The 18,503-nt window shown below is 36.0% G+C and overlaps 1 protein-coding gene across 19 annotated transcripts in view; it reads right to left on the bottom strand.

Annotated features, from left to right (window-relative positions):
* The window catches only part of SLIT2 (slit guidance ligand 2), a 258,771-nt gene that overhangs the window by 88,535 nt on the left and 151,733 nt on the right, over window positions 1–18,503 (bottom strand). For 14 of the 19 annotated variants that reach the window (XR_005256917.1, XM_038136577.1, XM_038136593.1 and 11 more), the window contains exons 6-10: window positions 11,945–12,016; window positions 7,980–8,051; window positions 5,097–5,260; window positions 4,581–4,592; window positions 2,588–2,726 (exon numbers count right to left, since the gene is read on the bottom strand). Coding sequence is in view for 18 of the 19 variants with exons in the window: in XM_038136577.1 (XP_037992505.1) it covers window positions 2,588–2,726; window positions 4,581–4,592; window positions 5,097–5,260; window positions 7,980–8,051; window positions 11,945–12,016 (459 nt within the window). In the remaining variant the exon portion in view is untranslated. The remainder of the gene's footprint in view (window positions 1–2,587; window positions 2,727–4,580; window positions 4,593–5,096; window positions 5,261–7,979; window positions 8,052–11,944; window positions 12,017–18,503) is intronic. The other 5 variants (XM_038136576.1, XM_038136587.1, XM_038136590.1 and 2 more) reach the window with 1 other exon arrangement.

Raw genomic sequence — 18,503 nt, 5'->3', positions numbered from 1 at the left:
TTCCACTCAACAGGAAAGTGTTACTATCTCTATGTAAGGTCAGCCTACCAATGGTTCAAATCATACCTTGCATCCTATTCTTCAGAGTGATTCAAAATCTATCAATGAGGTTCAGTTCTGTCACCACACCAACATTCACTGGTGTGCATCTGTTTAATACAAAATGATTACTTAAATTTGATTTGCTAATGTTCAGTCTCTTCTTACACCTCCTGAGCAAAATATTCTGATCTGCATTTTATATTTAGACAGAGCCTATGAACTAGATACAATACAGACTGGTAACAGACAGTTTATATGGTATCAGTATGAACTATATCCACTGTACAATTGTATACACACACAGATCTCTATATTTTAATGGATTATGGATCTCAGAATGACAAAAAAAACCTCACTCTGGAAACCAAATGATGTCTACCCTAGCAGGAAACATTGAGCACCAGTTTGCAATCTATTAAATGCTTAGCCTAATAATGAAGGGGTTTTTACATGGTTACTTTTACTCTCCATGACAATAAACTGTTGAAGAACATAGCATTCCATGCTTAAAACTCAAGAGCATTTCTTATATATCTAGGAAAAGTGTAGTGGAAAAGAAATCAGTCTTTAGTGTCCATAATCCAGTGGTTAGCACCAGAAACACAGTGAGGAATATTTGACACATACTCCCTACTTCTTTCTTGCAATATTTTTCCTGTATGCACATAGATGCACTTATGCAAGTAAAAAGGCTGGTATACAGCTCATTAAATTAAAAAAAAAAAAAAAACCAAAACAGTTCTGTGTAGCTTTCCTGGCCACTGTGAGTGGATTTTATGAAAGAGTAACTTTATTTGCAAGCAGAGGGTTTTTTCTGAGAGTGGTGAAAGATAGAAGTGTTTGTATTATACAGCTGAATGACTGTATTGGATGATGTAGGGTCAGCCAGGTCAGTATTAACAACAGTAATAATGAACTGACAGATGTGGTTATTATTCACATCCTAAGAAGAAACCAAAGTAGTTCCAACCCTGTAATGTTCAAAACCACAGGTCAGGTATCAACAAGCCAATTAAAATCTCGTTGTGGAGCCCTAGTTTTAAACATTACATGATCTTGTATCATCAAAATACTCAAAAGCTTTTTATTCTGAATATTTTCTCCAACTCATTTACTTCTAGTCAGACCTCACTTACCAGGTTCTCATCACAGCTACTTTCCCACTATTTCCCTGAAGGGAACTCCAGCTTCCCTTCCAAAACACTGCCCCTGCTGATGCCAGAAAAGGTGTTCATGTTGCTGTGCCCCTGTCAGCAAGCTCACCTCATGCTTTTGCAGCTCACCTGCACAGATGACAACACAGCAGTAACTTACCTACTGCACCCCCACAACCTCTCAGCCACATTGCTTTTGGAGACTGTGGGCCCCTCAGCATCTTTGCTATGACTCTGCTCTGGACATGGCAGTACTTTTTGTATATGACATGTCATGGCACACTACCAGTGCTCATGCTCTTCTTACAAAGGCACGAGGTATTAACACAATGACTACATTTTACTCTTGCCTTCTCAGATTACTCTCTGAGGATACTGCTTTAAGCAGAACACTTATTATTGGTGGTGTGGATTGCTGATCTTTCATGCAAAGATACTCCTCTCTAGTGGGAAGTCTGATGAGTAAAGTGACTGAAGGTGAGTGGCACAGTTTAACCCCAAGTGGTGACTAAGCCTCACAAAGCTGCCCACTCACCCCCACCACAACAGGATGGGGGAGAGGATCAGAAGGTTAAAACTGCAAATACTCATGGGCTAAGACAAAGGCAGTTTAACAGGTAAAGCAAAAGCTGCATACAAAAAAAGGAAAGCAAAGCACAGAATTCATTTGCCACTTCCCAAGAGCAGGCAGGTGTTCAGCCATCTCCAGGAGAGCAGGGCTCTGTCGCATGTAACAGTGGCTTGGGAAGACAAACACCATCATTCTGAACCTCTCACCATTCTTGTTCTTCCCCCAGCTTTTATGCTCAGCATGATGCCACATGGTATAGAATATCCCCTGGGTCAGCTGGGGTCAGCTGGGTCCCCTCCCAGCTCATCACACTTTCCAGCCTCCTCTGGTGGAGCTGGGTGAGGAGCAGAAAATGCCTTGGTTCTGTGCAAGCACCACTCAGCAGTACCGAAAAGATCTGTTTTATCAACGCTATTTTCAAATGCAAACATGGCCTCATACCAGCTACTATGAAGAAAACTGATCCTATCTCAGCCAAAACCAGCACAGAAAGCAACCCTGAAGGCAATACAGGCTTTAGAGTCTGCAGTGAAAAGCCATTCACTTGTAATAGAGCAAGGATTCCCAAACTCTTTTCATACCAACTCAGAATGCAGTTTACTCATGAAATATGAGTAGCACATAAAAAAATAACACATAAGATAGCATAAAGGTCTTAAATGCTTTCATCCAACTGCATATTCATTTTTATATCTGAGGTTGAAGGTATATATCAAAATTCCTGCCCTATATAATGCATTAATGTATACAAATAACAAAAACTAATACATACGAAAAAATGTTTTCTGTAAGTTAATAGAAAAGAAGTCAGATTACACACATTTCAGTGATGGTTTCTGGAAGGTTTGTTGGGATCTCAGTAAGGCCTTTCCCACGACAGTCCACGATGTTGTTGCTACAGGTGCATGCAGTAGGGCAGTGCAAGACACTGCAGGATGGAGCCATAAAGGACTGGTGACCTGCAAAGAAAAGCACATTTTACACTTGCTGGAAAACTTTAGGCAGAATTTCTAAAATAAACATTGTAGCCTATCAGTACTTTCAAACTGCATTTATTTGAACACACATTGAATACTAACATGTTGATGCAACCTAGAGAAGTGAAAGACAAATGCTCAACTATTGTGACAGCACTACATAATTTTTCAACTTCTTTAGCAACAGCCACTCAAAATCATCTCGTTTAAGAAGACTGTGATCCATTTTTCAGATTTACTTTATTTATTGCATGCTATTGAAAACTAATTGCTGATTTATTTAGTTTTCAGAATGTTGTATAGTATTAAAAAAATGCATGTCAAGAGAAATGAACAAACTTTGCTGTGAGTACTGAATGTGACCTGCCAGTTTTGTTCTGTTCTGCAAATATTTATTTGAATATGGTCCTTCAGTAATGTATTGCTTATAAACAATTTTGGAGTTTTCATTCATTTCATGACATTTTCATTCAGTCACACAAAAATACATAGAAGTTTTGACTTCACATCTCTCACTCTGTTTTAGCTTAGCAGACTTCCTCCTCCCAGAATCTGCCATTCTTACTAACTCAAATGGCTAGTTTACATGAGTTCCCCCCTGATTTCTTAGTGTTGTATGTTAAAGTCAAAATTTTTAGTTGCATTTAAACTTAGTAATTTCATATTTAGGTGTGTTTTAGAAATTAAAAACCTTATTATATTTCCCTGCAAATAGATAGACTGCACATTTTATAATACATTAATGGACTCATTCTTCTATCAATTAAATGATACAGAACAGTTGTTTCATTATGATACAGAAAGATATAAAGGGATAAGTAAGGCATGACACCCTTTTCTTTCTTTTTTCTTTAAGTTATAAAAAGCTAGAGACTCTTTTAATATTCTTAAGGAAAAAAAGAAACAACTTCTTGACTATGAAGCCACAATTTAACTTAAGATCTATCTCACAATATTTAATGTCATATATTAATATAAGAAGAGTACACTGATAATGTAAGTTGCAGCAAGTGCTGTTCCCACTCAAAACTTTATATAACAATTGTCCAAGTTCTAAATTGCTGAAAAGGTGTTGAGGCCAGGTTGGATGGGCCTTTGAGCAATCTGTTCTGGTGGAAGGTGTCCCTAACCATGGCAGGGGAATTGGAAGATGATCTTTAAGGTCTCCTCCAAGACAAGCATTCTATGATTCTCTGAGACAGAATTTTACAACATAATAATTTGACTTCAGATTTATGTTTGTGTTACAAAAGTACAAACAATAATCAAATCTAATAACACACACTATTCTTTTTATACTATCAGGAAGGAAATGTTTAACCTACCTTTACTGAACAAAAAAATACAGTGATTCAGAGAGAAAACATGGTTATTCCCCTTGCTAAAAATCAGCATTATAATGACCAAGTTATAAAACTGTTCTTGACATCCAGGTTCTGCAGCCATAACATTTACATGTAAGATATATGAAATTATCTTGTTAGGAGCCCTTTTAAAAGTACATAAAGGCAGAATTAGAGACAAGAATACTGCTAGCGTTTGCATCTCCGTGCCTTACACTTCGATGTCAGAGGCTATTTAATAGGGACAGAACACTGTGCCCCCCATAAAACCCTTTTAGAAACAAAGATCTGTGAAAATTTTGGCATATTTGGCAATAGGCTTCTGGGGGTTTGCAGAAAGTCAACGACTAGGAGAAACTGCTGAACCACTGACAAAACAGCAATATTGCAGCTGGTTTTTAATGTTCTTGGCAAAACTTGAAACAGTAGACAAAAATTACAGAAAATTTTCAATCTGAGAGTAAAAATATTTAAATAAGAAAGATAAACTTGCCTTCTTCCTCATCTAGAAGATACAAATAAAGGAAAGAAATTGAATAGAGAAAATGTGATTAGTAATGAACTGTTAGTCATTTCATTATTTCATATAAAAAATAACCTTATGCGTTAAAGCATAACAATAAAATTCAGAAAGTTACTTAGGGATACAGAGTAATAATTAAAGGTCAGAAAATAACAACAACTATATACCTGTAAAGTTTTTTTAAAAAATCCTTATTACTAACAGGTTTATGTTCCCAATTAGCACACCTTTTATTTAATTTCCGGTATCTCTCCCCCACAATTATACTTTTAGAAGGCTATAAAATCTACATGAATGCAATATTTACGCAAAATTTGCAAGGACACGAGCACCCCCACCAATACCAATAAAAACCATCAGGCTTTCCTTAATGAGCATTCAGGCTGGGATTATGCAAAAGCCAGCAGGCAGCAGTGGCAGCGGGCCCTGGGGTGCCAGCAGGTGCGGCTCACGGCGGGCCTGGCCGGGCGAGCCCGTTTCTCTTACCGCTGCAGACAAACTCGCGCTTCTGCACCTCGGCCACGTTGTGCCCGCGGAGGTGGGACGGGCCCATGCACTGCGTGTAGAGCCCCACGCGCGGCCGCTGCCGCAGCCAGTCCGACAGCCAGGCCAGGTGGCAGTCGCAGTACAGGTTGTTGGAGTGAAGGCGGCTGCACGGAACCAAAGACGGCAACAGCCTCCAGTTAGGAAGAACGAACAGGAAAGCCGCCAGTTTGCCCAGCCCTCCCTTCAGCAAGAAACTGTGCCCATTTATTCATAAAACTGTTAATGAGGAGCTTTTTACATCTTTAATTGAAAGTCTGGGAGTTACAAGTTAGTAAATAAAACTATACAAGCAGCAAAATTACTTTTTTATTTGCGGTCTAATTAACTGGAAGAAAAAAGAAGGCTTCCTAATAATTTAACTTTTCTGTAGTTTCCTGTTCCGTGTCTAAAAGAGAGAAGTAAATATACAAAAATATGAAAGATGACATAGGACTTTTTAGTCTAGATCTCCACAAATAGTGAGTGAGACAAAAATATCTCAAGAAAATTGCCCTAGAGTGGTAATACTATAATGTCAGAAAAAAAGGGTTAATAAAAGATTTTGTTTCCAATTACATGTATCTGTAAGTCTGGCCATTATTAGTCTCTATAGAAACAGCCTGAAAGACCCCTTTAGCAGGTCATACTCATTTTCTGCTGAACAAGATAGAGTAATAACTCAATATAAAGCGCCTTCTTTCACATCTCTTTTCTGATTTCCTCTCTAGTTGTTTAATAGCAGAAAATGGGATTAGCTGCTTTTGGCTGCTAGGGATCTACACTTTAAGCAATCCCTGAAATTAATTAAAAGACCAAATGGAAGCAAGTGATGGAATTAAGAAAGTTGTCTCTTTGTTGGTGTGGTCTGACACAAGACCATGGCTCCATGCCAAGTGGCAAAAAGCACTTTGCCATTGATAAAATATCAGACAAATGTATTCACTAAATTAGGTAAATTATTCTTCTCTGGCTCTTACATTTTCTTAAACTACCACAAAGGATGTCCACAGCTATAAATCAAATCGTTACTCAGAATCATCCATAACAGGGACATGCCATTTTGGTCCTTTTTAGCTGAGGTGCTCAATCCTTACTAAATAACTGGAAAGGAAGTGCAGGAAATTCAGAATGCAGACAAAGTGTCTAACTAATCCATTAGAAAATAAATCTGAAAAGCAACATGAAATGTGTAACCAACATAAACCAAAATATTAACCAACACCTTTTTGCCCCATAAATGACTAGAAATTAAAGGCAATATATTTTTCTGTACTAATTCTTGGGTGGGTGCTTTGCAAATACAGCTCACAATACAGTACACTCATTCACCACAATCTGTGGCCAGCTGTAGGCATGAAGACCATACCAAATCAGAAGTAATGCCACTGAAATCAGTATAATTATACAAGCATATTCTAACTGCAAATGGGATGCCACAGCTATAAACCAGGATTCTGTGCATCCATTTCATTCTGTTTCTAAAATGTATTTTCAGAAAATGAAATATTCTAACCAAAGAAAATGTAAATATTACTAATTTGATTAATTATATTTTATGGTTCAAAACAGAAATCATATTTAAAAGTTCAAAAAAAGTACAGATTGCACATTTTCAAGACTCGGGTCTGAAAGAACAGAATGAAATTCTATTATCAAACTCTACCTGAGGTCACCAAAAGCCCATGGTCAGCACTATTTAAGTACTCTCATATTTGTCCAAGCGAGAATAGTTGCAATTCTGTTATGAAATCAACAGAACTACGCATCTGTGTGAAGTTCTTCAGTTACAAGCCATATGTTAACCTGGGTGAATAGTCCTACTGATTTCAGAAGAGTTGTGCAACTCAACATGGGTGAAAGAAACTAGACAGGTTTTTTGTAAAAGTAATTCTTTGACACTAACAGCTACTCTTGAGTCCTAAAAGAAACATCCCATTCATTCTTAATTCCCACTTCACTGGAAAATCTGTTTAAAAGTGAGTCTCTGGACTATATCTGATTTTGCCAGTCAACACAATCTAGATTTATTTGTAGTCAGTACAAAAATACCAAAACATAATTCCAGCCCATATGACTTGCATACACAGACAGTCCTTTCACTGTGCTTTGCTTTAGAGGCCTGAAGTGCTCCTCTGACAAAGTCATAACCTCTAAAAATGGGGACCTTATTGTAAATGCTGACACAACTTTAATTATAATAGCACTACCGGATGATGCTATAATTTTATGTTACAAAGAATGTTGGCAAGCCAGTTTAGTTTAATTAGGTCTGCTAGCAGTACAGTAATAAAAGCATAAAGATTTCCCATTTATCACATCTGACAGTCAATCAAAGAATCTCCAATGTTCCAAAATGAAATGTGACCCATTCAAAAGCTCAAAGTAAAACAAATCTTTGACTTTCAAAAAACATCAATTTACTTCTTTATATAGCTGTAACACGTAAGAAGAATTCCCCCTGCCCTCATCTTTTTTTGGTGAGAAGGTGAAGCTTTTCTGTCACTGAATACAGAACTATGGAAATCCCATTTGGGAAGAGGCCATGAAATTGATTTAAATACTTATTCATTTCATATCCTAAAAAAGCTGATGGAAAAGGATACAACTTCTTTATCTCCTAAGCCCCATGTGTAGCTTTGGGGTCACTTCTTAGGTTTACCTTTCAGAATGAGCTTCCACAGACACACACAGAGACTTCATGCTCCTCAACCTCATGAGACATCAATATTCTTATTTGAGGTTATGCTTGCTTTGCCTGTATATGTATTGATAGATCCCTGACAAAACTTAATGGGAGTAAAAATAAAAATGATAAAAATGGCAGCCATCAGTGGGACTACTCACAATGTTCTGAGTTTGGGCATATGGTTGAAACTCGCCACGGATAGTCGAGTGATGTTGTTATTGTTGAGAGTGCTGCAAAGCCAAGAAGAAGCATGTTAACATCTTAAGAGTTTTGTCACATTTAAAAAAGGCACAGCTAATGAAAATCATGCTGTACTGTTTTTAGGGATGTGTATCAGGAAAAAAACTCCCCGCTTTTAGTTATATTTTTCCTCCCTGTTGAATCCCCAACAAAATACCATGGTTTTACCATTATCAATCCTAAGTAAGAGGTCATAGTAGCCTAGAATTCACTAAAAAGGAAAAAGGAACTTCCACCAATATTGATAACACCTATTTCATTCAAGCCAAACTTGACATCTTGAGGTAAAAAACAGAGTCCTTGGAGAAAATGTATTGGTTCTAGGATACTGGTTTCTCCTTCCAGCTTCTGAAAGTCTGATTTTTGATGGATGATACAAGAGCTGAATGGTTTTTTTCCCAAGAATTTTAGAAAAGATTAACTCTGGGCTGCGCTTGGCTTTCATAGGGAATGAGTTACTATAGATGATCCAGAGCTGCATGAACAATAGGGGAGTTTCCAACATGATAGGAATCAGGAAATGTAACATTTTAGCAAACGAATAATTTATATTTTAGACAAGGTGTTGGGAAACTGAGATAGGAAGTAGAAACAAATCTTAGACAATTCTTGCTGCACAGATCCATTATACTCATTACATGTAGTTTGTAAAGATTCAGAAATTTTATGAATTAAATTGCAGTTAAATATTGTCTTTTGGCTACAAATAAAATGCAAACAAGCTTGACTCCAAAAAGGAAGCAAGCAATAGAATTTACAGGTTTGACTTAGAGATTACTCATCTGAGCAGAATGGATAATGAGCTCTATGTAACTAGAACAGTAATAAATAATAACTCCCACTGAAAAAAAGCTCTAAGCTCTTCTCCCTTTTGAAAAATATTTTCCTTTTTCCTTTATTTTATTTTATTTTATTTTATTTTTTAAAGCACAAACTGTTATTGCTCCTATTTTGAATAAATTTTTCAGTACTGTTTGATCTTGAAACACAGAAATGTAAAATCACAGCACCCTGACCAGGATCAGGCTATATATCTCCACATTAACCAAGCAATTAATTACTGGTGCAATGTGCAGCATTATACCTTTGTGTGCTTACTCATTCCATGTACTAAATCTTTCCTTTGCTGTGCATAAGGGATATCCCCTGTGTGTTCTCAGGGATACATAAACAGAGAGAAGAATTATAGGAAAAAAAACAAAAACCAAAACCAAACCAAAATAACCCAAACAAGTAAATAGAGGAACTGTGTCCCTTTTCAAAACACAACAAAAATAAAACAACAAAAAAGGGCCAATGTACTGGGTACATCCACAAAAGGTGTCTTAATGAATAAATGCAAGTAAACTGTGGCAGAGTTTTCTCACAATGTCCACATGGTAAATGAAGACTCCCACAGTTCTTCCTGCATAACTTCTTACAAGATTTTAAAATCATATCTTTTCAATGAAAGGAAGGGGAATCAGCCAGTATTTCCATAGCTGCTAAGAGAAGGTGAATCTACAAATGTTTTAATTTCCAATTTCAGCTGTTTGATGTTTGCCTTGCTATTTTTATATATGAGCTATTGATTTTTTCAGGGTAAAGAAAACTATATATAGGAATAGATGTTAGGGATACATAAGGAGTAAATTATTGTTATAGCTATTTCTCTGTAATGATAAAAATGCTTAATTTCATTACAGAGATATAATTCAAAAAAGTTGGCTCAATAGTTTTTCCTAAATGTTATATACTAGAGGAAAGACTGTGATGACTGACTTTTTTTCCATTTTGTAGACACTTTCCTTTTATTTTTTACATGTCAGTGTTACAGTTTCCCCATAATCTGTTTCCCAAATACAGCAAATTTCCCTTAAAAAAAAAAAAAAGACAAAGGAAAACTAACACAGAAATTCATGGGGAAGAACATTCAGGCTACTTTGTATCTTTAACACTAACAGCCTCTAAAATTCTGCAATTATTTAACCAAGACATAAGACTTGTTACTTTGGTAAGCATTTCAAACTGTTACTAAACAGGATTACACTATATTTAAAAGATTTACCTCAAACTTGAAGTTTGAAGTAATATCCACTTTCTCTGCTCAGTTAGAACAACTGACTCCAAATGAAAAAAATATGCATGGTCTTATTTGCTACTCAGGGCATATCCAGTATGGTCTGATCCACACAGCTTTCAGTCTTTAAGCCATATTGCAAAGGAAGCTTAATTAGATACAACACCTTCAGTAGTGTTTGAAACATCTATCTCAATTTCTTAAAATGCCATGAATCTTTACATAATTTTTTATCACATAACATAATTCAAGACAGCAAACAGTCATGTATTTGAACAATGCCAATAGACTATGTATATTCATTCACAAAAATTCTTACTACCTAGTTTTCACCAGACTATTATTTTAGAAGTTTTTCCTCTGTTTCCACTCATTGAAATCAGTTTAAAATTGCACCTCTGACCTCAACTGCAATGACCTTTCAAGAACACTAAAAGTGCAAGCATTAAAAAATGCAGAAAACATTTTATTTATTTATTTTTAATAAACATTTAACCCTTGCACTTGTAAAGAAAGGCTCATATTAACAAAAAAACCAAATCTAGACCATAGTAAGAAGAATAAGCCATCACTGGATAAAATACTCTGTCACATATGAGTTCCAAACAAAAATCTTAGAGAACATCACATTTACTGACAGACAACTAATCATCAACTTAACAATTAGATGTAGTATTGAACCTACACTATATTTTGTGTGGCTTTATACCAGAGAGTTAACAATAGGCTTGTTATTCTATGACTGAAAAATAGTATCAAATTTGGCTGCCAGTTTCATTCACCCATAAGTAAAACCAACTAGTGTTAAATAATAAAAAACTTTTGCCACCAGCTAGTCACATACTCTTTGGTTTCTTAGACATGCAGACAGTATTGCCAGAGAAGCTTCTGTTCTTCAGAATATTTTTTAAAAAACCCCAAAACACCTAAACACAACAAAACCCATTTCCTCACCCTCCTCAAGTTGGGATTTATCAGGTGTGAGTCACATTAACATGTGATACACAAATTCTTTCATTTCTTTTAATGAAGAAAATCCAAATAAAATGTGCCATTTTGACTGACAGAGCAAAGTCTTCAAGAATGTGTCCTGTGCCTCAGATTCTTTGAGAACTAAGGCACTACAGTAACTATTTTCAGATTATAATTTTGTTCCCTTTAACCTCACTGATAGCCACTTGAAGAAAGTGAAAAAAAAGTATGCAAAGAAGCGTTGCAAAAATAATCTTCTCTGACACAAAAAAAAGGTATTTTCCTTGACATACAAATGTACTTATGCACATAAAACTTAAAATGTTTTAAAAAGAATTTGTCAACATGGACATGCTAAGCATCTTAACATGTAGCAGTAATATTTGCTAAAAAGTGCCTCTTTGAAAACATCCAGATTTTCAAATAGATATAGCATATTGTTCCTTACAATGAGTCTCAGTGATCAAAAGATCAAATTGATGATGAGTATACAACAAAAGCAATTCTGAGATGTTCAGCATATCAACAGTAATGGATAATGTACAAAATTAATTGGGTTCATTAATACTGCTGCCCTCCCCCTTTTTAAAATGAAATATATTCTTTTCTTACATTTTCTGTCAATGGCTTTTTTACTATCATTATGTTTAATGGCTGTCTTGGAGAGTAAAGGAGCATCCATGCCTCTCCATATCTTCTTACCATTTTACAGCACATCACAGTGGATTATTTTAAGACACCTTTTCACTAGAGCATCCTGACACCAGGCTGCAGCTTGCAGATAAGCTGCTACATTAGTACTCCCCAGATCCTGAGCTCAGGCTACAAGTAAGAGATACAAGGGATACTTACAGCACTTCCAGGTCACGCAGAGCCCTAAACGCCCCATCTTCAATACAGCTGATCTGGTTGTAATCCAGTTGCCTGTTAAACAGATTAGGAAGGCATTTGTAAGGCAGAGGCGTGCTGGCAAGGCGAGGTGTAAGGGAAGCCTCCCGAAGGGGTGGCAGAGGCCGGCCCCGCAAACAGAACGGCTCTGGCCATCGCTGCCGCCGCACAGCGCTGGCCTGCACTCTGCACAGAAATCCCTTTTTGTTCTCAACTGTCTGCGCACAACAGCAGCGCTGGGCAAGCTCCAGTAAATAATAACTGCACCTTATATTAAATGCCAAAGGAATGCAATTTCATTACATCAAGGAAAGCTATCCATTAAAAGCTCTCAGCGTCATCTCGCTGAAACAATTTCATTAAGGTAAAGGACGGTAAATCACTTAATGTCACACGCATCCCCTCGGTGACCTAACAGAATCCATTTATCAGAGCAGCCCAGCTGCATGTTAATTCCACCCGCCGCAGCAGGGACCAGGGACAGACACCCGTTTTAGGGGTCTCCCTGCGTGTGTGCATGCCTGGAGCAGGTGGGAGGTGTTACCCCCGGGTATGCAGGGGATTTACAGTAATTACCTCCTGGAATATGTCTACATGTGGAAATAACAGTGTCCGAGGCATTTACAGACCAGTTTACTTATCTCCTTTAGTTCTGCTTCAAATGAAAGTAGTGTTTCTGCTGTAACCTTCAGTATCTGGTTTTCTACAGACTTCGTGCTGTCTGCAATTATATGCAGATAGTATGTTGTAATGGAGCCCTCAAATTCTAGACGTAAAACTCAGCAATCCATCCCATGCATTATTAATCCTTAAGTATGAAGTTATGAAAAATTTAGATTCGTTTCTCTGAAGATGATTATTACCTTTTCAATTCAAAACATGGATAGAGCACATATAGCCCAATTAAAAAATGTCTGCTTAAATTAACAACCATGCAGATATAAAATCACACTTTCTCTACTGATAAAAGCTTTCCCTATAAATACTGAAATGTCTTATGCATCCCAGGGCATGACTTGCAAAGCAAAGATGATAAAAAACCTCACTTTAAAAAACTTCTCCAAGCTGGTAGCTTGTCAGTGTCAAATAATATACATGAGTAAATGTGTGTGAACAATACTAAGAAAATGAACAAAATACAAATGAACTCTGCCCTTCTGTCTTCAATTATATATTAGCTAGCAGGGCTAATGACACTTCTACTAAAGCATTTTCAGTGATTTTCTGAATCTATGATAACATTTTACTTTATTAATAAAACATAAGACTCTGCTGAAAGTAATGTACCAACTTTATAGAAGTTCTTCTAGTTTCATCTGAATTACTACTACAAGGGAATAAAATATTGTCATAATTGTAACAGTGCCCATGTTTCTGTGTATTGAAAGCTAAATGCAAACTATCAGTTGCTGAATATAATCTTTATCATTTTGGTGCAATGTTACAACACCAGTGCTGCAGTGTTGGAATATTTAGGTCTACTTTCTAAGGCTTCTTCAATTTTTAGTAATTAATTTCATTTAACAATTAAGCTAATAGCCTTTTTATTTCAAAATGGTAAAATATATACACAGTATAACCTTTCAAACAATTTATCAAAGCTATTTAAATTACTCCAATGGCATGAAATGTTACCCTTGACACAATACAAAAGAGAAATTGTTTCCAGACAAATTGGAAAAATCTTTTAATGCCATCAAATTTGCCTAATGCAGTCTGCAGGTTAATCTGTAAAAGGGTGAGCTGTATGTTTGCCCATATCTTATTATCCTTAGCTGTCAATGTATAAATCAGTGCTGACACAGCTTCTTCTAAATCATCCACATTATACACAAAGGAAAATCTTTTAAAGCGGAGAAAGCACTTGAGCAAATCCTGTCCTACACAAACTGAAAGGCAGATTACTTCCACTGGACTGGCAGCAGTTGTGGTGATCCTGAAAACTTTTGGACTTCTTCCTTTAATGAGTCACCATGATCACTACCTTAGTGAAGGGTGAGTTGTTTCCATTTAAATCTTCTTACCAGAAAGATTACTCTGTTTGCACTGAGCTAATGAATTGGTTTCAGTATGAAGAAGGGAAGTGTGCAGATGGGAGAGGAAAAATATTCCCTAGTTTTCAAAATTGCTGTCTTTGAAAGATGCTTCTATCTTTATGCTTTAGATTATCTTCCAGCAGTTACAACCATGATTAGACACACACCATGAAGAACAATTGGTCTGATATATATGTATATATTTATCTATATTTACTTTTTAAGCTATGAAAGGGACATGACTTTGAAGACTGCATGACTGGCTTTAAAAGCAATTTATGGTAAAAGTAAAAGTTAAGGGTAAGGATACCCACACTACATATATGACCCAAACAGAAAGTTAGACAATATTTCATAACCAGTGTAACATTAACTTATGATGTCCTTCTAACAGATACACTGAAGCAATGTGATTATGTTTTTTTGATAAAATTGGTTCTCAATAGTTAGTATGTATTAAGCTATGTCTTAAGGTACAAGCAAGAATACTAGAAATTAAAAATTAATTTTTTTCTAATTTTAAGTTACATTCTATTGCTTATTTTAAGCATGACTTTCAAACTACACATAAAAATCTCCAATACCATAATGAAACCTTTCTCACCACTAAGCTATTGAGTATATCAATAACCCTAATTCTCTAAATCTTAGAAAGCTTTTTTTTTTTTTTTTCCCCAAGAGCTGTTGTTCTTCTTTTCAAATTATTAGAAAACTCTGAGAACCAAAGCTGACCAGACATAGACCACCAATTCTGGGGCATTCTCATTCTTCCCCTCTCCCCAGTTTATTATCTTTCTGCCTGCTCCATCCCCATTCTGGGTCTTTTCTATGTGGGATCTCTCCATGCTTTTGTTAAGTTGCTGTTCCTTTCTGCCTCCAACATTCACAAAGCTTCAGAACTGCCATTCCTGTGAAGCTCATAAGATACCAAACAACAGTTGTCACATTCAAAATCCTTCCATTATCACAGAGAATTAACTGGATTTTACACCCGTGTCTGCAGCTTTACCTGGGAATTTTCTATATGAAATAATCTAACCGAATTAATCTACGGCTGCTTAAAATGTCAATGTTTATGTGAGTTTAGCAATAAGAAATAGAACAATAAGCATTCAACTAATAATATGTTTACTTTATAATGTTTTATATTTATTGCTCTTATGCTGTACAAACATGTTGTTAACTTTTATTTTCTTCCCTTCTGGCATATGTTGTCTACCAAATAATGATAAATAAATATCTTAAAACAAACTTTGTTATCCCACAAGAAGAACATTTAATGACTAACACAAGATGCCACATACATTTAAAAACTACTACCCTCATACAGGAAAAATCTGTCATTTGACTCTTGACAGAGAAAACCTCCTTTACTCATTCCTAGAATGCTAAAAGCTGGAACAATTCAAACAATTGCCTGCTTTACTCTCCTGTTCTTCTTCTTCACAGTTTGAAGACACTTCTTGGTCCTGTGCGAGAGCTACTTTTTCAACAGAACTGAGTTATGATTCCTATTTCTTATTTCTCAATCTCAATTTCAAGACAAATCAATAATTTCAGAAGAATTAGTTAAAAATTATGTAAAAAAAACACATGCCAAAATTTATTCATTTTTAATCAAACTTCAAACAACTGCTTGTTTCCTATGACTGTTAATAGCTACATCCAAGTAATGCATACTTGCTGAACAAACTGGAATTTTTAGAAACTAAAAGATTTATAGTTCAATTGCTCAATTCTCTGAAAATTGTCAAGCACTCTACTTGGTTAATCCCAGAATTATCTTACAGAAGGAAAATAATAAACAAAAAAAGTAAAAATTAAACAGAAGAATGTCATCAAAAGGAGGATGAATACAAAATTAAATATTTATATGTTATGTGATTCAAAGATAGTATCACATTAAAAAGAAATAACTTTTTAAAAGAAAACAAAACTTTAAAAATAGTATTGAAATGCTATTTGTTTTAATTATCAGTAAGAACAAGTTGTTTTTTTTTTTCCCCAAAGGACACAGAGTCATCAACCTGCTTGGCAACAAGAGGTTTAGGAGGCACTACAAAAGTATACCTATTCTTTCCTTTATGGCTTCAGAGCTATTTTTGATTGTAATAAAAATCTTAAGTGCACACAGAATATAGTTCACTACACCCTGTGAAAATCCTTCTTTATGTAAACTTGAAATGCAGGTGGCTGAATAGACTTGCAGTCCAATTGAGATTTCCTGCAAGAACAAGCACGAGAAATATTGCATTCTAGATTATTTAAGCATATCTTAGACAAGCAATGCATTTAGAACAGCACTTGTACAGATGAATAGACAACTATACTTCCAGTTGCAGTGGAATTTTATGCGTGATCTGAGAAGAAATAAGTAATGAGAACATCAGCAGGAATCTCTTTTTCAACTACTAATAATTGAAATTAAAAAAGCGCAATCATTCCCAAAACTAATTCATACAAAATTCATTTATGTCTCTAGTGGCAGCTTTAAATGTTTCACAATCAGCATGAAAGAGGCATAAGGGCAACAACAAGTAGTATCAATCAAAGTTTTGGACAAAGCTTAGTATAACGGGAAGGACTTAGATTGGATGCTGATGACTGCCTCCCTCCTCACTAATTCTTCATTTTCCCAGACAATGTAATGTGTGAAGCCCCTACATTGCTCTGCAGCCTTTATCCCTGGCATGACAGCTAGTCTGCTCCACTTGCTGGAAAGAAATGGACCCAAATGAACACAAAGAAGAGAGTAGTCAAAACAAAGGCCAAGAGCATGACAAGAAAAACAGGCCACAAGATCCTTGCATGAGATATGATAAAATGTGCCCTACTATTTTTGGTAACATTTGAGATTGCAGGTATTTAGCATCACAATTCCACAATGATATGGGTATATCACTTTCCATCCTCTGTCAAGCACCAATTACACAGAGAAAGAGAAAATTGGAATCTTATAAAATTTTACACACTTGAAATGGAAGAGTCATAAGGCCACTCTCAAAAGGAGAGTGTAGTACTATTGTTCTTTCAGTGGTACCTTAAAATTGTTAGTAATTCAGTTATTTTTTCCTCCTAATTCATCCAGTTTCAAAAACCCCATTCAAGCTTGCAATCTGGACACCTACAGCATTTCCTTCCCATCTTAAATACAAACAAAATTCCTGAGATTGGGAAAAATTAAAGAATCTTTCACATCAAGGTTATGAAACATTCATTAACATGTATATTAAAAAATATGTTTAGTTTCCCATTTTCATGACAATTTCTGTTTATTTTTTTAAAAGTGGATGTCACTGTGTTCTTTTAAGAATCTAATGTCTTGGTGAATAATCTTCTTCCTAAAAAATTAGCAAGTAAGGGGTGACTTTCAGAATTATATTTCCAGAATTTCACCCTAATTGCTCTCAAGTCCCAGATTAATAGCTATAGTGTATAGAGTGTATTACTCTTTTAGTCATTCAAGAATATTTCCTTGAATAGAAGAATTGAGACTTTGACACACTGTAGATATTATGGTTTTCTACATTTGAACTACCAAAATAATGGATACTGGATTTCTAGTCTGGAGAGCTACTGCAACTTAAGCTTCCCTCAATTTTTGCCACTTTTACTGAAGAACTTAATACTTAACAAACAACTGGGCTGCGTTGGTGAGAGTGAAGCCAGGGACACTCTGGCATTTTTGAGATTACTCCTGAGTTTGTGTGATGGCACCTGGTGTTGGCCTCCCCAGAAGGAGACAGAGCCAAACAGGGCCACAAGAACAGGGTCGAAGCAGGTGACATTTGGGGATGGTCTGCAAGAAATGCATTTGTTTGGCTGTCAGAGAGAGGGGAAAGGGGGGATCCTATTGCTGCTTACAACTGCCTCAAGTGAGAGTACAGACTGAGCCAAACTCTTCTCACTTATAAGACAAAAGGCAATAAGAAACTGGGTAATTCTAATTAGATGTAAATTACATTTCTGAAGCCTGAATGTTTCTCTGGGTTTGTTATTCTTTTTACTACAAGGGTGTGGCAGGTTGCCCATGTTGTCAATTCTCATAATGTCTTGCCCATTTTGCTTTTATCTTCTACAGAATCTATACGGTGAGCATTAAAATGTCAGAAAGAAAGCACCATGGATGCATTTTATGGAAACTAGACAGCTTCTTCTGAGGAACATCAAGAGGACTCTAGAGCTAACATGCTGCAGGAGGTTATAGTGGTATTATCAACCTTATAGGAAGCAGTTTCCTTCAGATTATCTGAGTTAACATCTCATTCCTTTTGCTCTGCAAAGACTAAGAAGTATACAATAAGATGTTTTCCAAAATATTCCAATTCCTGATTCAGAAGGAAGGTATTTGGTGGAAATGAGAGAATGGTGAGTGTCCATTCAGGAACATAAAATACTTTATCAGGTCAAATTCTGTGAAATTGGTTAACCCCTTCTAAAATAGCTTAATAGAGCTACTGTTCTGGATGGTTATCAATCATTCCATG

This window comes from Motacilla alba, chromosome 4 (genome assembly GCF_015832195.1).
Source record: "Motacilla alba alba isolate MOTALB_02 chromosome 4, Motacilla_alba_V1.0_pri, whole genome shotgun sequence".
Taxonomy (NCBI): Eukaryota; Metazoa; Chordata; class Aves; order Passeriformes; family Motacillidae; genus Motacilla; species Motacilla alba.
This window is presented reverse-complemented; position numbering and strand designations above follow the sequence as displayed.